The following is a 26693-nucleotide window of genomic DNA, read 5'->3' on the forward strand; positions in this document are numbered from 1 at the left end:
AATGCCATAGTTAAAGAAATACTTTATTTTCGTGTTCACGCATTTTTTTTTTTTTAAGTGGAGTGATACGGATTTGCCCTACACAATTATGCTTTTTAAAAATCGTATTCAAGACTATTTAGAAAACTGTAATTGGCCTTATAATTTTGGTTTGGTTTTTTTCTCAAAATTAATAATAGCTTTTTTTGGTCTTATATTGCTATTAGTTAATTAAATAGAATTGTTATCACCATCTTACCCCTACTGATGATGCATTTGTGATGCATTGATGATTTATTAACCAAATGCAGTATACCTCGATCGCTTGTTACATGAATGTCTCGAAAAACAATATAATTTGAAATAATGGTCGTTCGCAAAAACAAACAATATTGTTTGAAAAAAAGTCAACAAATTATGTCGCCTATGAGAATATATCAAATAATGCGCCTGTTTTGACAAGATATATACAAAATCCGAAAACTGTAGAGAATCGTAAATAAGAAAAATTAGGCAAAATGGTCAATGTGACACAGTATGTATAGTAATCACTTAATCCATCCAATTTCAGAGTAAATAAATTAGTTTATTTTGTAAATGCTTTCACATTATTTTTATTGTGTATTTTATGCTTTAAAAAAAATGTAAAATGTCTTCCTCGGCACAGGTTTTCCCAGTTAGGAATATATTGTTAGTTAAATTATATGAAATATTCTTTTAAAGCAATAAATAAATAAATTGATTAATAAAATTCTTCCATTAAAACATGTTTAATTTTTTGTTTTTATCGTTTAGTGAATCGATTATTGCAAAAAGTGACATCTCTCGTCCTAATCCCTAAAGCCGTCCGCAAAAAATACGATTGAGTGTCAAAAGCTCCCCTGGTCGCACTTTGGGATTTCTTTGTTATCGCCCACCGGTGCAAAAGTAACCCCCAATGGGCTCAGTACTTAATCCTTAATATTTAAGGGGGGCCCGGACCATATTTGCCCCAACTGTTATAAAGGGTCCTTGGACTCCAATTACAATCGAATCGAGACAGAAGAATGATTAATATTCAATATGCGCGGTGTCAAGTGGATTTTGAAGTACTGGACCATAGTTTGTTTTAGTTTATTTATTATTACATACTATGACAAAATCATTTTCGATCATTATCTCAAGAAACCGGTCGTGGATTTAATCAAACGTTTTTAAAGCTATAATAAATTATAATCAATTTGAAATATATTTTTTAAATTTACGACATCGAATTGTAATCACAAATCTAAGAAAACAAAATGAATATTAAAATGCATGTAACGAAATTACATACAATAAAGCCATCCCAACCATTTTATCACGATTGGAAATAGAAACAGATTCACATAATTAAGATTCAGTGACCTTATTCTGTAACTAATTCGTTTCGTGAATTTATTCGTATCGTATGAGAGGAAACGAGAGCGAAATACGACTTTGATTGCGTTGTAGTGAGATAGATATATGACGAACGAACGAACTTACATAACGAAATTGTGTCAGAATAAGCCTGTTCAGTTCATTGCCGAAATCCAGTGTTTATTAGCAAAAAAATAATGGTGCTTACTTGCAATACAACAATAAAAAAAGTTCTTGAGATGTAAAATTACAAGAAAATATTCCTAGCAGCTTCATTAGATACAGTAATACCTGTTCTGAAGCTACATTTATAATATGAATGTAATATATTATAATAAGAAGAATATTATTTTTTTGCACCACAACAGGCCAGAAGGTCTAATTACATTGGTGAATTACAGCACAGAACATCAGACTTAAGAAAAATCACATAAAATTTTTGTGTTATCATTAGGAATCGAACCCGAAGCCTTCCGTTAGTAAGTCAAGCATTGCAAGACCACAATTGATAAGTCAAGTAGAAAGACATGGCACGATCAAGTCCATCAAATACTTGAAGATGGACATGTCAAAAGTAGGAATAATCGGCGTGCGTGCATAAGAAGATGTATGAATGTAGAGGAAGCGAGGTCTGTATGCCAAGATAGAGTGTTATGGCGTTCTATCCTCTCTGCCTACCCCTACGGGGAAACAGCGTGATGGTTTGTTGTTGTTGTAGTAAGATAATTTCTCGTTGTGTAGTGGTTGACACCGTGACTAGAGTCGCGGACTCACGGATTAAAGATCCAAGTTTCGAACACGATTCGACCACAACCTAGTACCCATTTTTTAGTAGTAAGTTATTCATTACTCTGAAAATAGCCCCAAATTTGAAATATTTTGGCTAGTCTTAAGTACAAAAATGCTTTAAAAATGTGTAAAGTATTTATTCAAATCAGTCAATGATAGACCATAACCTCTGTTAATGCCTAGCCTTATATGTTCCGTTGTAAAATATGATATTTTAAAATAATAGTATTAATCCCTGATGTGATTTTTTAAAATACATTTCTGAATTTTCAACCAAAATCTTTTTTAAAAGTGACACCTGTGAAGTTAGGGGGAGTCTCCTTACCCGCTGCGTCCTTTTAAGAGGACAATAAAATAAATGGAGTGTGTCCTTATTTGTGGACAATTATAATACATGTGTAATATCCGCTTATTTCTGCCTACGCCCGGGGCATGGGGCCCCATATGTCGCGGGCTGCTAATAGCGCCTTAATAGTGACAAGTGTGGGCTTGATAGAGAGGGGCTTTGAACTGGGGGCCTTTAACAAACAATTCGAGGATTTAAGAACTTAGATTTTCACGGTCACTAATATTATATCGTCTTTTTTGGGTGATCACCTATAGGTTGGAATCGTTTGACGTTTCAGCTTCTGTTGCAGGAGCCATCTTCAGGGCAAAGTGTAAAATCAGGGCAACTTACCCTGAAAATGACTGGGGAAATGTGAGTGTTCAAACATAGGCAGAATGGAAAATGATACACCGTGTGTTAAGGGGCCACTTAAACCAGCCATTAGAGGGAATAAACCATGTAAATACCTTGACTTCCAGATTCCGTTCTCAAAAATGATAAACCTCTCGAGTCCCCGAGCCTCGAGTCTTTACCCCAAGATGCTGCTAGTCAAACCAGTCTAAAAATGCCTGTTAGGGGGTGAAAGCGCTAATTAGTAAAATAAATAAGCGTACGAAGTATTTTTTTTTTTTAAACTAAGTTATTTTGTATGAACTATATATATTTACTTCAAAAAATAATTCTATGGTAAATATCAAATCAAACCCTAAAAAATATTATATTATCAATCTATTATTTTGTCGTTGTTTAGTCAAAAGTCGCGTACCTATTCTAAAAAGACAATTTTGAGTTGGATATGCAATTCAAAGCGTAAAATTATGTTCTTTAATAGGCAAAAGTAACCAATTGGGTAACTGAGTTAGGAAAAAGGTGCGGAAACTTGAATTATTTGTTTTTCACTTTATGGCTTTCAATAAAATCTCAACAAGCATAAATTACTAAAAACAGATTGAATTTATTGACAGTTAACGTGGATTTTGATCATTTTTTAAGTTTTACTGTTTTCTCCTAAAAACAACATTTTAATTGTGTTTAGGTATTTCCATAGTAAAACAAAAAAAATAACACTAATATTTATTTATAAAAAAACCTATTTTTAACCACAGTATTATTATTCTTTTTTTTTAATTTTCTTCATTTCGTTAACTTTTTTGGCTTGCATCATCCAGGTTCAGATTATAATGAATCAAAAGTCACACAACCAAAGTTTATCCACATTGCAATATTAAAAACCTACCAATTACATGAAAATGTATTTGGAAGAATAAGTTATGAGTGAAATTTATAAAAAAAACATGAAGGAATTGTGTTGTTTACATAAGATGTCCAAAATATAAAAATCTATTTTTTAGTGGGTCCACAAATGTTTAAATTTCTATTGATCAAAATTGTGTTTTTTGTGTTTATTGATTTATTTTATAGAAACATATAGTACGGTCAACAGTGATTAAATTATAAAATAAAGATGAGGCTGAAAGACATCACCGAAATTTCTAAATAATAATCATACATGTTATTAAATTATAGTACATTATTAAATGTGTGCGTGCGTATTTTTACATATGAATTAGAGGGTGTCTTTGTGTGGATTTGTAGGAGAGGAAGTGGTCAAGGCTGGTATTCCAAACGCTCTCGCGGCCGTTGAAAAAACATTTATCTCCTGTATTTTGTATGTAAATAAAGAGTTTTCTACGACCGCAAGAGCGGTTTAGAATACCACCCCAGGTGTGTGTAAGCGTGTGCGTCATTAAATAGCAAGTGTCGCAGCCGGATAGAATGAGTCGTAATTTATTTTTAAATAATTGAAGGAGCATGTTAAATATGTATATCAATATATAGATAAAAAAAGAATTATAGTTTAAACAAGAACGATAGACGTAAGAGTGTTGTGCATAGTTAGAACTACAGACCGGCGGATAGAATAAATATTTATTTCACGTCACGCGAAACAGGACATCAAAATTAATTTAGGGAAGTAGGTTTATAGAGTCTACTTTATTACTACTACTACTACTACCATCACGCCATTTCCCCGTAGGAGTAGAGGAATGGACCGCCACACACGTCTATCCTGGCATACATTCCTAGCTTCCTCCACATTCATACATCTTGTCATATATGCCCTTCGGTTTTGTCTGCTTTTGACATGACCAGACTTAAGATTTTGGTTCATCTGATCATGCCTCGTCTTCCTTGGTCGTCCTCGTCTCACGTTGCCGTTCACTTTCGCCATATATACTTGTTTTACCATCATTTCGTCGTCCATTTGTTCTATGTGACCAAACCATCGCAGAGACCCTTTCTTAATCTTATCAATTATACTTGACTCAGATTTACACTCTCGCCTGATTTCATCATTCGTAAACCTGTCATACATTGCTTTCCCACACATTCGTCTAAGAGATCGCATTTCAACCGCGTGCACTCGGCTTTCATCCTTCCTCTGCCAGTTCCACGTTTCATTTCCATACATAAGTGTTGGGTCTACTTTATTATTTAATAATTTACATAAATAACATAATTCAAAAATAGTGCATCTTTTTTCAAGCGTAAAAAATCTATTTTATTTAGTAGATTGACTATAGGTGCAAAGCGTTTTATTGTTTTTATAAACTAGGTATTTTATAAATTTCCATTGAATTGGTTAGTGACTTTTGCTTGAACGACAATAATTTAGTCGATTGCTAGTTGACAACGTCTGCGGGCAAGATCGCGCCCCAATAAAAATGTACAATGAATAATTTCCATGTAACTAGAGTTCCCTTCTGTTGTACTTTGGCACCTAGAAGCGTATTACCTACCCTATTTCAACATAATGCACATCCCTTACTGGACCACGACTTTGTTTGCTAGATCCAAATCTATATTATTCACCGAGAAATAATAATATGCGATTCTGTTTAATAACGGATTACAACCCCTTGATAAGTGATTTTGTACTCTTGATAGCTGAACTTCGATATCAAATTCATAATTAAGGGTTGCAGGTTCCATTGCATGTGCATATTGAATATCATTATCATCATCTTCATAATTATCTTTGCGCACCTAGTTCTAATGGTGCATCAGGCACTGCATTGGTACACTAATCGCAGGGATCTTGATCATTTATTTTTACATGAAGGTAAGACTATCAGTCTTTTGCTTATGAGGCGTACGACTGGTCACATTACCTTCATATAATAGATGTTCGAGATACGCTGCGTTTGGTTTACCAATAAAGTGCCTCGTACACCAAAGGAAGCAGATAATAAATTTTAATTATTACCTACATTGAAAACTTATACTATTATTTTTTTTTCCATACATATATTATTTACATAGAAATATAGTTACAAAAATACACTTTAAAAAAATACATCTTAAAATTACGCTATGACATAAATTGGAATAAATGCTTACAAAGACTTCAACGTCTGAGCGTAGGCCATTCCTTTTTTAATTATTAAAAAAGTTTATGGCGCAAATATATATGGTATGACATGACTATGAAAAGAAAAGAAAAAATTACGAAAACATAATTTATTTGCAGTATGCATTTACTTTAATTTCTTTTTTTTTTGTGGAGTGTCTCTGTGCGAACTTAGTTCTGCATTCTGGAACTGACTATTACTAATACGATTTATTTCATCAATAGAGCTTCACAGATGTGTTTCTTTGGTTGGAATAATTGGTCCATAAATGCATCATTATTATTGTAAAATATTAAAGTATTTTTATACATTATATATCAATTTATTTAACAACATAAACAAACATTGGTAATGTTGTTTACAAATTATGTTCATTTTTATAAAATATTACTTATGTCTCAAAAAAAGTGTAATAAACTATTTATAAGTAAAGAAATTAATAAATAAATACAAATAAATACAATGAGGACGTTCAGTACGTTGTACGGCAAAGTTTCTCGATATATAAGAAATTAATAAAAAATTACCACTTTGAAACATCATAAGTTCATGTGAACATGTGTTTACAATAACCAATCAATAACAGCGTTGTTATGTTGTGATAGATTTCTTGTTTCCGGGCCAGCCATGTTTTTTGACGTTTAGCGAGCACAAATTATCGGGTACTGGGTTTTTTTTAATGCATCTTTTAATATTTTATTTTAACAGTGATAACTAAATATTTTATCAAAATTGCATAAAATCATTTGTGAAATCAAAAGCATACTACCTGTAAAAAGATTAAGATGTTTATGTATATAATATATATATATACTTCGCTCGTTTAATCGATTATATCCTACGGAGTGCGTGTCTAGGGTTTCACCTTCCAGTCTCCTCTGGTTAAAATTTATGAAATTTAAGTGAGTCTGTTAAAGGAGATTCTACCGAATAACATAATCCGTTAGGCGAAACATATGGGTGAAGGGATATATTTTTAATTCTCTAATTTCCTGCCGGTAAAACAACTCTGTGACTGCATTGATTGTTTATTACTTTGTTAATCCGTAATATAAAAAAGGAGTTTCCCACCCTCACAACACTAGATCAAAAACTCGTTTCCCGAATTACAAATTACTTCGGAGACCAAACATTAAACTACGTTATTCCGAGGTTGTTCGATGATCTCCCGCAAACCATCATTAACATGGAAAATCTTTAATAGTAAATAAAATAACTAAATTAATATATACTGCTTAGTACTTTACAATGATGTTAAAATGTTATAAACAAGAATATATAATATAAAAGTGCATAAAATAAACCTGTACTAAAAAAATATGTCCCAGTGAAAAGTCTTTAGATTTAGTGGGTAACTATTTACGATATGTTTCTAAAAGTACCAAATAAACGCTGTTCTGCACCAGTGAAACTGGAAACACATAGAGCTAAAAGGTTAGGTCTTTTGTCATGTTGTTCTTGTAAAGATGGGAAGTGTGCATTCGTTTGGTCAATGTTTTGAAAATGCGAAACAAAATATGTAAATGTAAAAAGAACATTTAAAAAGGGGGATATGTATGTAGATATTCTAACGTTGGCGTACCCTTTTAAATAACCTCCGTTTAGTACTAAACCTCACCAAAATATTTACAAAGAACGGTGACGTGTATCCAATTTTTAACGGGAAAATGACGCTAACGGAACATTTGATAAAGCTCTATCTTCCCCAACGGACGCGGAGCTTTTTTTTATTTTCTCCCGGGGAACATCAAAGGCTGTTGAGTGCAGAAACCTCATGAAAGAGAATACTTTATTTTAAAAACTGTAATGACTCGAAGTTTTAATGGCAGAATTTAAGCTTCAAAGACATAATACTCATTTATGCCGTTTGGATGACGATATTCCCGGAGCCGGCGAACCGTTTATTAAAATAGAATTTCTGAAAATACTAAATGTAAGAACACACGGTTTTCATATTTCAGGCTCACGTGAACGGCCATTTTACACGTTCATAATTAAAAGGGTCCCTAAAATGTGAGTACTTACTTAGGTAAGGAAAGGAAAAATAACCGTGTATTTTCAAGCACTGAAAATAGTATTTAGACTGCTTTAATTTTATTACTTATTGTATTCATTATTGAAGTAGGTTATCCCAAATTCATCACTTATAATATAATATATCATATGTAAAATTTGGGTATGATAAAAAGTAAAAAATGTTACATTAGAAGTAGTTTGTTTCCCATTCAATAATAAAATATTTACCCATATTAGATTTATTTGTTATTATTTTTTTATTTATAAATTTATTGCAAAATATATAATATACATACTCAATAACAGGGAATCTATATAAAACCAATTAATGTAAAATAAAAACGGAGTGTTCTCTGTTTATGATAGTCTCCATGTAACATGACACAGCCTGTTCTAAGATGGAGATTTTCTATATTTAGATCATAAGTAGTTCTATACTAATAAAACAGTAACATAAAAAATAAAAAATAAAATTACTTAATTTTAAATGCCTACCTAATCAAATGTAAGAAATAAAAAAATCGTTATTATACAAATATAAAGTATATATATGTGCAAAGAATACATGTTAATTAAACATAAATAATATAGTATAATATATAATAAAACAAATATAAAGCAATGAAATACATAAAAATATAAATAATATATGTACCAATTATATAAAGTACTGCGTTTTTTTAATTTACATATATTTTTCAAAAAAATCTCTCGCTACACTATTTATATGTGCAGTTATTTTTATTTTAAAATTTGTTTTTACATTTTGAGTCTTTTATATTTGGCAATAAATCATTGAATATTTTTGGAGCAATTACATTGTATTGCTTTTTACCAAAGGCGGTTGATACAAATGGGACAATACAATTAATTTGTGTTGCTAAACGGGTGTTTATATTTTGTTGTTTTGCAATATTGTTTTGTTGTTTCTTTTAACTTCACTTAATTCATCATAAAATTGAAGTAGTAGGCACCTCACAAACAATTGTCTCACATGCAATATCTTTTAACTCAGCGAATAGAACTTCCGTTGAATAATACTTTATTTTAAATTCAAACATTCGGTAAAACCATAGAGAAAATTAAAATTTAAAAAAGTTAAATTCTTACTATCTCAGTTTTACTAGTAGCAAATATTACGTTACATCAACAATGTTTTGAGTATATTAAAGTTCTGCAGATAGGCTGGATTTCTTCCCTGGGGAGCCATTTAGATGTATTTTTTTTGCAATAGAGGGGGGAAACATTTTTAAGAAGGGAATATGGAAGTCTAGGGCATATGACCTGTCATCGGCTGGTTTAAGTGGCCACTTTAAACACTGTGTAACATTCACCATTCTGCCTATGTTTAAACATCCACATTTTCTCAACTCTTCCATCTGTTGACTTTTTTGAAGTTAATGAGCTGAAACCTTTATCAAGTAGGTGCGATTACTAGGTAACAATTTAAAAAAAAATATGCTTCTTTTTATACCAGTTAGTTTAATCAACAATGTTTTTTCAATCAAATCTTTTAAAATTTTCCGATAGAAGAATTCTAACAGACCTAATATTACTTTACAAAGTGATCAATTCATTAATTGACTGTCCAGATTCGCTGAAGTTAACGTGCTTCCATGTTCCTGGTTGACAAACCCGCCACAGATCTTTGTACTTGCCTATCCCTAGGCTCCACAGATATGGTAATCATGAGGACAAGGCTGATATATTTGGCTCTAGACTTGATAGTTATAAAACGAGTCTGATTTCTGTTTTTCTCTGGCAATATAATTTTTAAACTTTTCTCAATGTTTAAAAATGTTTTTTTTACTTTTCCATATACATTTCGTTATTATTTTTGGTTACTTATGCGTATTATTTTGTTATTTTTGTTAAAGTTTTGCAATTGTATAATTTTTATTGTGTATTTATTTACATGTGTATTTTTCATCTTCATATTTATGTTCAATGTATATTTTAAATGCAATTAAGGGGGTTCAAACCTTCAAAACCCTCTCCCTGGCTACGCCCTTGGTATTTAATCTGATTGATGTGATCAATCTTACGCTGTCTCGCAACTATGAAATATTTTTCCAATATTTTGAGATAGTCCAAATGTTTTTATACAAAAGACTGGATTTCATCCCCAGCTCCAACAGATGGAAGAATTGAAGATGTGTGAATGTTCAAACATAGGCAAAATGGTGAATGTTACACAGTGTGTAAAGGTGTAAAGTCGCCACTTAAACCAGCCAACGACAGGTTATAAGGCTTGTAAATACTTAGACTTCTGAATTCCCTTCTCAATAAGGTTTTCCCTCTCTGTTGCAACAAATTTAAATATAAGGGTGCCATTCAAAATTTGAAAAAAGATACAAATCACAATTTACATGCAAATATTATATGCATGAATATAAAAAATATAAATAAATAAATACAAAAAAAAAATCGGATTGTCCACTTAATTTCACTTCAATGGGAACAACTAAAACATAGGCTGATAAGTTATTACCAATAACAATGGAATTTCAAATTGACAATTTTGGAAAACTAAGTCAAAGTTATTAATGTGACTAACGTTTATTTCATTATTTTCACAACACGAAAATATTTCAAAACAGTTTAATCCCAGACCCGAATTAATTCCTGTGGACATTAAAAACGTTTTTCATTCTGGGTGTACAAAAGGAATTGAAGACGAAGAAGGTTTACTTACAGCCTTTCATAAAAAACCGACTACACTATCAAAAAGTAGCGGAAAAACAATTTTGTGAGCGAATAAAGGTATTTTATTATCTATAATAATTATACTGGTGATTAAGACTTTTTAACCCTAGATATCGCTGCTTTTAGTATTTGTTACGCAATGCCTTTCTCCACTCACGTCTTCAATTATTTAAAAACTTCAGTATTTTTTATGTTTTTTTTTTATACTTTAGAAAATTTTAACGTCCATTTTTAGTAAACAATGGGTCTCAAACTAATAATCAAGTTATTATCTCACAATGTATTTTCAATCAAATTAATTTTATTTTGTTGAAATATGTTTATAACTCGCCTTCATTTATAAGGACGAAAAAATAAAATCATTGATTTATAAGGACGACAGGAATTCACTTTGAAACAAACAAACCAGCCAGATGGTAGCGCTGTCAAAGAAAAAAACCAAATTTTCTGTGTAATGCTGGGTAACCGACATATACAAAGAAAAAACAATTACTTGGGAGTTCCAAACAAAAAAAAATTCACCGCTTTTAGATTTCGGTAGGTACGAATGTAAATAAATCCTATAATTTGTGTATATTTGAATGAACACCCTTACTAAAAAAAAAAAAAAAAAATATTAGAAGCGTTCTGCATACATCAACATACACATCATCAATATTTTTCACCTTTCTTTTGTCCGTTTAGTCTACTTATGTATGTCCAAACCTTTGCAACGATCTTTGTGAAGTTTTACGAAAAAATTTGTTTGATGATTTTGATCTTTGATATGATTTAGAAATTTAGCCCTATGGGAAATTGAATATAAAAAATAGAGCGTTAAATTGTATGGCAAAAATTCTTGAAAATGTGTGAAAAAATAATAAAACCTGTTTTAATAAAAACGAACTACTTCGAACGACGTCACTAGTTCATATGAATCAACCAATGATAATAGAGTTGTAGAAGATTTCTGGTTTACTTGCGCCAACGAACCAATCTGCAGAACTGACCGAGAAGAACTTTGAAAAAAACCGTTATTCTATTAACCGTTATATTATTAACTTCCTAATTATTGTACACCTATAATAATACTGTTATGACACGTATTCGCTCGAGAGATCACATTCATAAAGAAAAAATAACAAAAACACATTTTCTAAAATACTTATGTGTCAGGTAAAAATCCTGTAAAAGGAAAAATATTTAACATATTACAACAGAGGTGGAGAACATTTTAGAGAAGGGAATATGGAAGTCTAGGTATTTACCGGGCCTATTTACACACTGTGTAACATTCACCATTTTGCCTATGTTTGAACATTCATATTTCTTCTATTCTTCCATCTGTTGATTTTAGTGAAGTTAAAGAGCTGGGGGTGAAATCCAGTCTTTTGTATACAAACATTTGGACTATCTCAAAATATTGGAAAAATATTTCATACTTACAAGACAGCGTAAGATTTATTACATCAATCAGATCAAATACATTGCAATTGGAGTATCAATGCACTACCCTATGCACCACTGGGTGCGGATGGAGAAACTATGATAAAAATTTACAAAAGAAATCCGCTAAAAAGTTATTCAGTGACATAAAAATCTTTACATAAAAAGTTACTCAAGTATAATTTAAAGTTGAAAACTAAAAAAGTCTGGGAAAAGTGACTAATGGGCGAAATGATTCACATGATTGTAAAGGAAACCAGAAAAGGAGCGGGCCAAAAAGGATCAGAGCTTAATTTACGCGGATTCAAGTGAAAAATTCAATTACTTCATTAGGAGAAAAAACGTAATTACTCTATGGCAGTTTACAAAGTGCAGTCTGCAGTCAACGCTTACCGAGAGAACGAACGGCTCTTTGTCTGCATGTAATGACTAGAAGACATCCCAATTACGTTTGTAAGGATTCCAAAAGCTTGTGGCAATTCTTAAACAAAGCTTTGGTACTGTGAACAAAGCTTTTTAGCAATGTGATAATTACGTTTCAAATGCGTTTTATAATTATTTCATGGGTTTTTTTTTATTATTACATCATTAAGATGACTTTAGGAACCTGATCCGTCAAATTATTATAGAATTTTTTTTTTTTTAATCATCCGCGTTTATTTGAAAGAACATTAACCCATATCTTGGCGGAACGAAAAAATATTTTTTTACAAATTTGATGATTGAAAAGGTTTTAATTAAATTTTATTATGAATTGTGATGATGATGAAAATTATAACTAAGCAGTTTTTACTGAATGCTGTTTTATTCGTGTACATGAGAAAAAAAAGATCACAAATCTGTACTTCAGAAAATAAAACACGGGAGTCCACTTTTTGCCGTTTTGAAGTTCAAAATGCAAAAATTATCGCAATTAGCTATTTAAAACGTAAATAAAACACCGAAATCTTCTTTATTTTAATGTAAAAAACATCAGTAGTCCCGTCCCAGATACACTATTTTAATGTGTTATTATTATAAAAAAAAAACATTATTCTACATTGAAAGTTCTTGGAAGTTTGAAATGATCTCACTTGGTTAAAAAAGTATCCTATAATACATTGCCAAGGAAAGGGTTAATAATGTATAATGAATTGTCACTTATCAAATAATGTTTTTACAGAAATTTTGATAATTTTATTTTATTAGGTAATTTCACAAAAATACAATCTGTTGATATTTGTCCATAAAATGAGGAAGTTCAGAGATTTTTTTTTGGTAAAAGACTATTAAACTAAGCCAAAACCTTTTTTTGGTATCGTGTTATCAGAGATATGATGTTTTAAAGTTTTATGTTTTTGAAATTCCTCCGCGTGTGACGTCTCAACTTCTCTTTTCCTTCTTCTCGGTTTATTTTGCTGATTGGTCAGTTTACTTATTGTAAACCAGAAACCTATCATAACTCTCTTATCATCGGTTGATTCGGAAGAACTAGTGACGTCGCGTGGTACAAATGAATTCGTTTTTATTCCAATGTATATTTTTTTTTCATACGTTTTCAAGGAACCGCCTCGAAATTTAATGCTTTTATTTTTACCGTACTTAAGAACAATTTTTTATAACCAATTTCCCGTAGGGCTGAACTTCCTCATTACACATACATATCATCATATATCTTTGATTGCAGAATTACTCAGAACAAACTTCTGTACTAAATATTTCTTGCACTAAAGAAGTTGTACGCGTGCACTTATAAAATATTGATAATTAATAATCTGTACCTTAGGAGAATAAAACACGGGAGTCTTATATTTGCCGTTTTGAAGTTAAAAATGCAGAAATCATCATAATAAGCTATTTTATATCTTAGCTAGTGGACCCGACAGACGTTGTCCTGCCAGAACGTTGACTTGCCTGCTATTACCTTGGGAAAAGACTTTTAATCGATAAGCAGGTACCTAAGTATTTGTTTATGATTGAATTTCAGAACTAAAATAATTAATTTTCAAGTACAGAATTCTTTTTGCAAATGTCAAACTCGGTTCTTCTCACCAGCAGGGGCGCACTTTATTCATGAATGCGATTTGAAAAAGTGTATTAAATGTCAGTTAATATTACTTTATTATTACCAAAAATCCAGTAAAAAAAAACAAATGGGAAGAAATTATAAAGAATGTAAGGAAAAAATCTGATTGGGATTCATAAAAAGTGAATGGTGTTTGTAAATATTCAAAAACAAACTTTTTTAACACTAAAAAACAACATCCCTTTATTTTTTTGTATTTGCATTCTCGTCGAATTCAACCCTGGTAGGTCGATGAAAAAAAGATTTATGCTTCTAACTATATTTCGCTGAAAACCGCACATAAATCGGTCAAGCTGTTTACGGGAAGTTCAGTGACATCACACGTACAGAAGAATTATAAATATAAAGATGAAACACCAAAGTCGACTTTCGTCATAAAAATGCTTTTTTAAGTTAAAATAAAAAGCTGACGTTTAATTTATTTTAATGCAAAAAACATTACTAGTCCCGGATTAACTATTTTTATGTGTACCTTTATCATCAAACAATCATTATTTTAGATTGCAAGTTTTTTATAAATTGAAATTATCTCTTTAAATTTATTTCAACAGAGAGGGAAAAAGTTTTCGAGAAGGGAATATGGAAGTCTCGGCATTTACAGGGCTTATGACCTGTCATTGGCTGGTTTAAGTGGCCACTTTACACACTGTGTAACATTCACCATTCTGCCCATGTTTGAACATGCACATTTCCTCAACTCTTCCATCTGTTGACTTTTGTGAAGTAAAAGAGCTGAAACCTTTATCACGTGGGTGAGATTCATCCGGCTGAACCAAATCACCTACTGGGCAACGCCTGGAAACAATTTTCCAATTTTTATACTAGAATGTTGACTTCCATATTCCCTTCTCGAAAACTTTTTCCCTCTCTGTTGAAATAAATTTAAATACGAACAACTCCCTAGGGAGGAAATCCAGCCAGTCTGCAAGCATTTGAACATAATCAAACATTGTTGAAATTATCTCATTTGGTTTAAAAGGTATCATGTTTTGAACACCACAAAATCATGTTTCTCTCCCCGAGGTTTATCCTTTAAGGTACAGATATTAAATGATACATCGAAAAGTATTAGCATGAATTGACGTCAGGTTTGACCTAGTTTGGATGTGATAGTAAACCAGCGGTCCAAGTTCTTGCAAGATGAAGTAGTAAAGCCGAGACACGAGTGGCGAGTCACCAGGTCGGACGTCGCGACGCCGACGCTAGCCGCCACTGTGCCAGTAATTGTAATTGGGTTGTCCTAACTGCATTAATAAACGGTAATAAATTCAATAAGCGAGTGAGAGACCAACTGGAGAGAAGAGGACAGCGTGTGTTGCAAGGATGTTAAACGTTATGGCTGTTTCACGGCCAGAAATTTATCGACAACATTTTGAGGATGTCTAAATAATAATAGACAATATCTAGATACAACTCTTTGGCAGTGAATACATGCATTTAAAAAAAAACATTCATATATATTATTTAAGTCCGAATTTAGTTGTAGTAACTCCTGGGATTATACTTTGTTTTATATTATTTTTTAATAAATCAAATACAAACCTGCCGTTTTAAAAAAATATTTTCTAGTAGATCGGTGCCACCTGACTAGAATAGAGAAATATCACATACTACGTATACCGATAAAAATACAGGAAATGGATTTAAAATAATTCTTTGTATTTTCCAAATCAATATGGATATTCTGGAGAAATGTTTTCATACAGAAATTTAAAAAACAAATTTAATAAAAATATGTTGCCAGAAAAACGCGAAGGCATTGGCCTTGGTTGTTGTGACGTCAAAATTCGTGATAATGTTCTAAACAAATTTCAATGGCCAGGAACAAATAAACATGAATCGTGACATATGTAGAGTCCATAGTCCATAGTCGATGACACACACGTGTTAAATTAGTTCACCTAAAATAGACTAATGACCGACGATGCAATGTCATAATTTTCTATCGAATCCAATAAAACTTATATTTCAATTCTAGCAATATTGCACGTTAAGACGGGATCGTCGCCCTGCAGTACATTCTCATCATCCCTACTATGAAGAAATGAACTACAAAGGAATATGGTCTATAAAGAGACCACAGGACGCAGCTAACATCAGTCAGTTCAGTTCACGTCAGACCAGCTCGACGACATCACACAGTTCCAGCATGTAGTTCAAGTGCAGTTACTTCAACCCATCATCGACGTAACACTCGTCTGACATAATTCGTTTAATCATTCAACATGTAGTAAATAAACGTTCAAAAATCAACATCGTCTCTTCTGTCGATCTCCAACAGGGAGACGGGATCACCACAAGCAACAACGTATCCTACATTGGTGACCCCGACGTTCCCAGCAGGGATACCATGATGGTATCCAGCGGGACGCTGAACTCAGTGGTGCAGAATCCTTCTTTAAACGACGCGTTTGGAACACTGCACTTTACGCCGCATCTACGGAGTATCCAGTTAGACGACAGAAGACAACATGCAAAACGCGATTTTTTTTATTTTTTTTTTATTTTGTCTTTAAATAGTACAAACATAATAAATGAATGTCCTAATATTAACTTATATCGAATCTCACTCAAATACGCCGATTACGCTCATCTTCTCAAATCTCGCCTAGTTTCACTGATTCCGCTCAACCGCAACGAACACGCTCAAGTACACTGAACTCGCTTCTCCACGCTGACTCATCTACATTGATCACACATCTACGCCGATCTCGCCTATTACGCCTTTCTCGCACAGCTACGCCAAACTCGCTCATCTACGCCGTTTTCGCACAGCAACAACGAATTCGCTCTTTTACGCCGATCACGCATCAATGCAAAGCTGCGCTGAACTCGCCCATCTACGCCGATTCTGCATAGCAATGTTTTAACAATGTCGCGCTACGGTGGCATTGTTTTTAACAACCTACGTTGACCTGCACAAGCATCAACGAACCAACAACCATCTTATCAACACAATAACTTCATCGAGCATCTAGCAAGCATTATATCCAACTTTTGCAAGTCATGGGAAGAATCTTTATAACGTATTCACACATTTAGTTTGCCCTGAAACTCTTTGTTTTCCAACAAGAACTACTCATTGCCACGAAAAATGCATCATCTTACCCTGTAGATACCTGTCAATCTACAGTGAGATATTTTTCGGCAATGACCACCTGACAAACAACAGCTGGATATCAATCTACAGATGACTTCTATATTCAAACTTCAGTGACAACAATTCACTAACGTTTGCACAAAAAATACATCAATAATTTCCACTACGCATTATTTTATTTTTGCGATGGATAATTATTTCAAACACTGCAACGCTGCACATTTCAACAGTTTATTCACACCAGAGTACAACACCTCAATTTTCAGCATCGTCAGCACCCATGAAACGACTCAAAATTGACAACAAATTCAAGAACCGCTCTGTCATCACATTACCTGAATAACTTACAGCAGTACTTCGCACCAAGATACAAGTGTCCTACAAAAAAGGAAGCAATCTTCAACAGGTTATCAAGAGAAAAACTTCATGTATCGTGAGATCACCTCACTGGAAGAGGGGTGCTGTAGGGTCCATAGTCCATAGTCGATGACATACACGTGTTAAATTAGTTCACCTAAAATAGACTAATGACCGACGATGCAATGTCATCATTTTCTATCGAATCCAAAAAACTTATATTTCAATTCTAGCAATATTGCACATAAAGACGGGATCGTCGCCCTGCAGTACATTCACATCATCCCTACTATGAAGAAATGAACTACAAAGGAATATGGTCTATAAAGAGACCACAGGACGCAGCCAACGTCAGTCAGTTCAGTTCACGTCAGACCAGCTCGACGACATCACACAGTTCCAGCATGTAGTTCAAGTGCAGTTACTTCAACCCATCATCGCCGCAACGCTCGTGCTACAGAACCAAGTGCTGTATCTTATTCGCTATGTAATAAATACGCATTAAACACCAACCTCGTGTCTTCTCTGTCAATCTCTAACTGGGGTAGGAACTCCAACAAACACGCAACTTCTTAATCCTACACATATTAGGGGCGTGGCTAATGGAATCACCGTTTTTGCGGGAATAACAAATCACAAATTTAAAAATATTTCATACGCCACTAATAATTTGCAAAACTTTTTTTTACTTGACAGTATTTCATAGACCTTTATTACTTCAAAAATGTTTTTTTTGAAAGTGATATTTCCCTATTCACAGGTGGTTATATCACCATCATTCTTCTAACCGCACCCAGTGGTGCATTGGGCACTGCATTAGTCAACCAAATGCAGCATGTTCCGATCATCCGTTACGTGAAGGTGAGGTGATCAGTCTTACGCATCATGTGCCAGCCCGTGGCTCAAGGCACATGACACGGTTCAAACATTTTTTTATGATAAATAGGTATTTGAACATTGTTTTTTAGTCACTCTCTCGCAAAAGCCTCCCCAAAACTGTGCGAAAGAGACAACTGCACGTTGGACTAATTTTGTTTAACTAAAATCGACGAAACCGATTTTGTTATTTTTTAAAGAAAGCGAATTAGAATTCTGTCTCGGTACTTTTCTGTTCAATTTTTAAATTTTTAATTAAAATTTGCAACTTTTTATATTTTTTTTTGAACCACAACAGGCCAGGACCAGTGGTGTATTACAGCGCAGAACACGTAGGTTGAGAAAAATCACATTTAATTTTTGTGTTCTCACCGGGAATCGAACCCGGAACCTTCCGTGCGTGAGTCAAGTGTCTTGACCGCTACACCACGGAGGCCGCTGAATTAATGCATTATTTGTCATATTCGTATACCATACGTCCAAAGACGGCAGATAAAACGGGGCATTTTTTGGATTTTTGGATGCTCCTGGCTCCCATAAGAAACGTTTTGTAAATAAAACAAAACAATAGAGACCCGCCAATTGTAAATATATAAAAATATTTCTTCTAGTGCCATAATAATTATGTATTACTAGGTAGGTACATAATCATACTGTTAAATAAGCAATCATAAGGTATGTTAATTATTATGCTTTGAATGCACATATTTAACTTTTTATTTTATTTATTCATATTTAATTTTGTCAAAATCAAAATCAGCAAAATGGCAAAATCAGCAGTTCACCATAGAGTCCTGGTCCCTAACCTGATGTATGGGAGCGAAGTATCGACTTGGAAAAACCGGGATGAAAGTAAGCTGAAAGCTGTCGAAATGCGATCTCTCAGGCGAATATGTGGTAAAACTACGTACGATAAATGCAAAAATGTAGAGATTTGTTCATTATGTAAGGCTGAGATAAGCATTATCGACAAAATCAAGAAAGGCGCTCTGCGCTGGTTAGGACATGTAGAGCGAATGGACAGCGAAAGAACGGCTAAGAATATTTACTATACGAATGTTGATGGATGCAGAAAAAGAGGAAGACCGAGAAAGACATGGCATGACCAAATCTAACAAATACTTGAAGATGGACATGTCAAAAGTAGGAATAATTGGCGCGCGTGCATGTGAAGATGTATGAATGTAGAGGAAGCGAGATCTGTATTCAAAGATAGAGTGATGTGGTCTTCTATCCTCTCTATCTACCTTTACGGGGAAACGGCGTAATGGTTTGTTTGTTTAATTTTACTTTGTTTTCTATTGACTTTTTTTGTATTTTTGGGAATATACAAAAAGTGCTTTTTTGATTGTTATTTTTAACATTTAAAAAAATATAACATTTTTTTATTTTTAACTTTTTAAAATTATATTCCTTTTTGTCCTTTTTTTATTAAAAAAAAAACATTTTTCTAACTTTTTAATTTTCATGATTTATATTTTACACAAGATGTTAGCGTGATCATTGTATGACATCATGTGTATAATATGTACGTGTAAACTTTTTATGCTATTTTTGTTTTCGTTTATCTAATGTACATTATTTGAAGTGTTTATTTCTACACACTATATATTTTACACGAATCTATCTCTTTGCCATGTACCTACAGTTCGCACCAACTATGCACAGAACTCTCCCCTGATTCGCTTGACGCGTAATTATAATGTATTTTTCAATAACATAGACATATTTAACTGCAGTAAACTAGCTTTTAAAACCAAAATTAAAAAACTATAATATGAAAAAAAATATGTTTCTTTAAAAAGTATATATATTTTTACATTATAAATTTAAGTTGTTTCTATTCATTCACATCAAACACACACTCACCTTGTCCATAAACCTACCCACACACCCATATACAATCACACACATGTTCACATACCCACAAAAACCACACTCCACTTTTTTACACACGCATCCTCACAAAAAAAAACTCGCACACATGCACTTCTATGAATTAATATCTAACTGAACTGGATTTTTATAATTGTATTTATGTGGAAAACTGATTTGGCTTTATTTTATGTTTTTTATAATGTTGTGTTTATTTTTTGTATGGCTGTTGTTTTTCTGAATAAACAAAATGTAATCAAATTTATGTCTAGTAAAAGACACCACGTGCCGTGTATATTAATAAGTAAATTTTGAATAAGTATTAGTTCGACTAGCGGATGTGATAACAACTGACCCGTAGTATTTCTGTTGGCAGCCGAGGGCGCCTTCAAGAAGCTGAAACCGGAGCCGGGCCAGGGGCTGGGCGGCGGGGGCGCGCTGAGCCCCGCGGCGGGGGGCGCACACGCCCCGCACGCCGCGCACTCCGCGCACGCGGCGCACTCCGCGCACGCGCACACCCCCACCACGGCCTCGTGCCCAACCCCCGCACGAAGGAGACACAGAACTACATTTACACAGGTAAACGCATTGATATTATCATATGAGTATACACTAGATGCAGCACTAAGTACCTGTCTTTTGTTTCATTCAACTTAGGTTCCGGAACTTAACTTGTAGTCAGTAAATGTAAAGCAGCGTAAAAAGGCGACACTTAGCTTTTAATTGTTCCACTTAATCTTTTCAAGAATCATTTGTAAATAGAACCTGCAATATGTGTATTTAGAAATAAAATTGTATTGATATTAAAAGCATATCTTTAACTTCCTTTAAAAATGAAATTTCCAAAAAAAAAAGTTATGATGTTGCGCCTTTAATTCGCAGCATACAATTATGCAGATTATGTGCAGTTCTGTATGTAGGCACATCATAAAAGTACACTGTATGGACAACTACAGTTGTATTATATATCATAATGTGTAACTGTGTGACAAATATTAAAAAGTAAATATATTTTTAATAATATGTATTACATTTACATTTTTAGTAATATTATAAGTTGTGTGTGATGAATTATTATATATAATGTTTAATTTTTATTCATTTTTTTTTTATATTCATTTATTAGTTTATCCATACAATGTTACAAAATGGCACAGAAAACACTCTGGCAAATTCTGCTAGTACTAGGAGTAGGCTCAGTATATGAAGGGTCGGCAAGCCAGAAATATTAATACGCCTAATGTTGCAATCGGTTCCTATATGGGCAAATGCCTGTTCTAAGAAACCGATTTGTTGCGGCAAATATGGTTTACGAATATGTTTCCTATAAATAAAAAACAATATTGAAGAAATAAAATATTATGCTACAATATTTACAATAACAATATTATGTGGAAGACTCTAATTGGACTTTATGATATGTATTTACAATATAATTATATCTTATAAATTTATAAATGTCTGTTTGGCTTTCCAATGAAATAAAATGAAAAATTTAAAAAAATACCGAAAACTAGCATAGACAGATAGTCTTGTTTACTCTTCTTTGCGTTTTGCACGGAAATATTGACGCGACAACGGTCATGTTTAAAAACATTATTTCAAACTATCGTTCTACGAAGCATCATCTCTATTTAATTATACCTCGCAAAATGCTTCTTTTTTACTCTTCAGAAATCGTTAAATTTGAATCGAGATCGGCCATAAATCGCACCCCCAGGGCCCTGATTACAATGGGAAGTTAATATTTATCTATGAACTTAAATCAGCTATTTTAAACGAAAATATGAATTGCAGCATTTATGTCGGTGATAGGTTAGGTTAGGTTAGGTTGAACATGTTTGATATGAAAAGTCATAAAAATACACATGTTTTCGTAAACAATTTTTGTTTTTGCTTTATAAACAATTGAAAATAAGTCTCTTAACTTCCTATTGTAATCTGGACCCAGAAGTACACTGTGGTATGTCTAGATTGGCCATTTTGCAAGAGAGCAAAAACGAACTTTTTAAAATTTGTCAACCCTCGTAAATTATTTTTTTTTTTAAGTATTGTTTAGTGTCCTCGGTGAAAGTAAACCCCAGTGAGGTCATATTATTTTTATTATTATCCATGGTTTACTATGTAGAAAAAATGATAAATAAATATATTCTGACTTTATAAAGCTCAGTTTTTTTGTATTATTTGCGCATTTCACTTCAAAAGAAAACTGTTGTATCTATGATGTTACAGTGTTTTATTCAATTGATTTCAAAGAATACTGAGATTGTTTTTTTTTCTGAAAAAATGTTTTTTTTATTAAAAATACAATATGCAATTCACATAATTACACTCCCGTGAGATTGAAAACGCATTTTAGGAGAGTTACAATAAATTCGATAGTAAATAATGAGAAATCTTTCATACATCAACAAAAATATTTTTAAAATCTCAATATGTTTTTTATATTTAGATATACCTCAACAGAGATAAGTATTGTCGATAGAATAAAAGATCAAATATCATGTTGTTTTTTTTTAATAATAAAGAATTTTAAATATTTTGTTTTTATGCAATATAATATGTAATTTGCATCCACGATTATTTTCACTTTTTATGTTTCATGATTTTAAAAGAATTTGTTCGAATTGGCCGCCTCCATTATGTAGTGGTTAAGATGCTTGACTCACTCACGAAAGGTTCCGGGTTCGATTCCTGGTGAGAACACAAATGTTTTCTCAAGCCTGGGTGTTCCATGCCGTAATTTACTAGGCGTAAGTATAGCCTGTGAGCTCGCCAATACATGACAGATGACATTAATATAACCATAGAAAAACATAGCAGTTGAGCTCTCAGAAGTAAAGCAACGTGAATGCAGCAATGCTTGAACTACATGTCAATAATATTCTAATAATAAATAATATTATTTGGCCATACGGAACTTTAAAGCACACCTTGGTTTAATTACTAATAGTATTTTATCGGTTAGGTAGGTGTATTTAAAAAAAATGTTGCGTACCTGAAAAAAGCACAAATAATTATGTTTTTGTAAATGATGTCAGTAGCGACACTCAGAGAGTGGCTTTGTGACGTTTTGACATTTTTTATAAGAAATTCATGGCGTAGCCGAAATACTGTTATAAAAACGAGGATGTTTTTGTTGATTGACGTTAGCAGGCGCTACCCAGGGGCGACTTTGTGACGTGAGAAATTATTTAAAAAAAGAGATTCATGGCGTAGCCGAAATATTGTAATTAAAACGAGGATGTTTTTGTTGATTGACGTTAGCAGGCGCTACCCAGGGGCGACTTTGTGACGTGAGAAATTATTTTAAAAAAGAGATTTATGGCGTAGCCGAAATATTGTAATTAAAACGAGGATGTTTTTGTTGATTGACGTTAGCAGGCGCTACCCAGGGGCGACTTCATGACGTGATGAAATTATTAATTTAAATATTTTTTTTCATTTTACATAGCGTAGCCGAGATAAGAAACTGCGTGGTGTTTCGAAATTTAACCGTGTAGGTAGCCGCCTAGTTACAATATTATTTTTGTATTTGTATAACTCCTGTTTTATAATGTTAATGTATTTATCGCTATAAGAATTAAACTAAAGATAGTTTTTACTTTTAATCGCTATCCGTTTTTTAAATTATGTTTGTAACACTCAGTAATATTTATTTTTCAAGTATTCAATGTTATTTTTGCATTTTAATTAATATTGTTAATATAAAGCGTATTTTTATTTATTCGAATTTACTAGACTGTTTTTATTACAAAAAATAAAAATGCATATTTCTCTATGTATTTTTCTGTTATAAACAATCTATTAAAATAATACACATCAAATTTCCATTGTCTGTTGATTTTATTTGCAATCTTCTTTTTTTTCGATAATTAAAACTCTAGGAAATTCAAAGACAATAAAATTTTTACTGTCATATATTGGCGAGCTCACACGCTATACATAGCCCATTTACTACTATAATTGGGCCACTTGGCCTGTTGTGGTAGAAAAAAAAAGTAATAAATAAAAACAACACCTTTTTTAATCACAAAAACCAACAGGTGAAAGAATTGTAAAAATATAAATACTCAAACATATTCAAAATTGCAAATGCAGGACAGTGAGTAGATCACTCAAATTTGCTAGCAACAGTTCAAAAGTTACATGAAAACCAAGATATCTCAGAATTTTACCGCATCAATAATACTGATTTCGTAATTTTTTTTTGATAGTTACGTTTTTACTGTTATTTTGAAAAAATATATTTTATATTTTTTGCAGGAACAATTAGCTGAATTAGAAGCAGCCTTCGCCAAATCACATTACCCCGACATTTATTGTAGAGAAGAATTAGCAAGAACTACTAAATTAAACGAAGCAAGAATACAGGTAAGACACATTTTATGATTTGAAATTATCTTATTCATTCGCAAAAATTATTTACCGAATTACAATATTTATCGATAAAAACAGTGAAAATCCACAAACCGTTTGGTTGTTCCAAAATGGTCACTTTTCCATTGTATTACCCAGATGCACGAATTCTTGTAGATACCAATTTCAAAATCCTGTTCACAATGATCACACATTTAATATAATTATTGCACAACTGTCCTTTTTTGTATACCTACTTACTGAACAATTCTATAATATTTAACATTCAATGAGTTACCAGATGAAAGTCATGGAATTGGTAGGTAGGTACTTAAACATAAAAAAAATCGATCTAAAGAAATTTTAATACTATCATAAATTACGCTTTTAATTAAAATTATAAGTACATAAAACTCTTGTGAAATAAATCGATTCAAACTATTGTAATCACATTCACTGTCCCCTTTGATCGAACCAAATATTATGCCGAAAGCCCTTATCCAAAGTGAGTCTAAATCAATTTGTAATTCAAAACGAATCTCTCGTCTTGTAAAATGCAAGACACTATATACACACATTCACATTATAAATACGGGTAGGTACTTTAGTTCTCCCTATTGCTGCACGACATATGGGTGAAGTGCGCAGAAAATGGAAACGCGGGGGTTGGCAGGCCTGCAAATGCAATTCTGCTTACGAATGCCGACGCCATTTTGATTTTCCCGTTGTTTTGTCTAATGGCGGCCATTATGTAAAATAGACGGTTCGTATGGAATCTAAAATAGGTCCATTTTTCGCAAACCAATGTGACTGTTAAATTTGTTCCTTACGAATATAATACGAGTACGTACATGTATTTTCTTAATAAAATGCTTAATATAAAACAGTGTGTGAAGTGGCAATCACTTCAGTATTTAAAAATATTTTTCCTTTTTATTAAAATTGCCTAATGCCATGAGTTATATGAATGCTTGTCTTTGAAATCATTTGAACGGGTTTTAAAAAAAAATTCAAGATATAGCGCGGCATTTGTTTTATATTTATTAAAAGTAAGGGCGAAAACAAATTTCTAACTGTAATATTTAAATTTGTCACACTTTGTTTTAAACCATTTATTTTTGTTTCATTATCAACGGGTTTTGCAGCGATATGTGCATTTTTATCGAGGTATTATATAATCAAGAATTGAATATAAATTCTACTGAAATAAAATGACGGAAAATTATAAAATAGGATTTTTATTTACATCGATAAAGGAGCACGTGTTCTTCGAAACCGGTGGGTAATTAAAAAAAAAAAAACATTTAAAAACAGTTTTTTTGTTCAAATTTAATTTTTATTTATTTATTTTTATATATTTTAACTTTTTAAAAAAATATTATTATTCATTTAAACAAGTCCTAACTCCATGGAACCAAAGTCCTGTGTTGAGTTGGGACGAACATATGTATTAAGCTGTTACAGTCAATATTACCATATTTACTGCATAATCGTATAATAAAAACATCATTCAAAAATACATTTTTTTTAAATATATGAAAGAATAAAAAATAAAAATATGATGAATAACCATAAAGTATAAATACACAAAAATTATACCTACTATGTTTGAAGTGTAGAACAGTCCATATCATGTAAATATAATCAAAATAAAAATTACTTTGTATTTTTACAAAAAAAATATAAAATTTCTACGAGTGTGACTTTTAGTTTACTGTACTAAAATAGTGTTTTGATAATGTCCTAACAGGACATAATGCTTCACATATATTTAAAAAAATGAAAGTCCCATTCATGTTTTTTATTTTGGATACCTTATAAATTTTAATATGGAATTCCACTTAGATAAGTACGTAAGGTAGTACGCAGATGCGTACACAATAAAAAAAAATGAAACACGAATTTCTCGAAGTTATTTAAAGTTTGTGGTCAAATGAACCTGCTTAAAGGTTGTGGTATTGTGAACCGAAGTTCCGAGGTTCAAATCCCACTCTACCATAACTCGATTCCCATTTTTCCAGCACA

The 26693-nt window shown here is 32.3% G+C and overlaps 1 protein-coding gene across 1 annotated transcript in view; it reads left to right on the forward strand.

Moving 5' to 3' along the window:
* LOC148282437 (uncharacterized) overlaps positions 1-26693 on the forward strand; it is a 72620-nt gene that overhangs the window by 13329 nt on the left and 32598 nt on the right. Inside the window, exons 3-4 of the mRNA XM_088225075.1 lie at positions 20671-20888; positions 24576-24683. Of these exons, the coding sequence (XP_088081201.1) occupies positions 20671-20888; positions 24576-24683 (326 nt within the window). The remainder of the gene's footprint in view (positions 1-20670; positions 20889-24575; positions 24684-26693) is intronic.

This window comes from Micrasema longulum, unplaced genomic scaffold (assembly GCF_059751315.1).
Source record: "Micrasema longulum isolate JH-2025_06_02 unplaced genomic scaffold, ASM5975131v1 h1tg000328l, whole genome shotgun sequence".
Lineage (NCBI taxonomy): Eukaryota > Metazoa > Arthropoda > Insecta > Trichoptera > Brachycentridae > Micrasema > Micrasema longulum.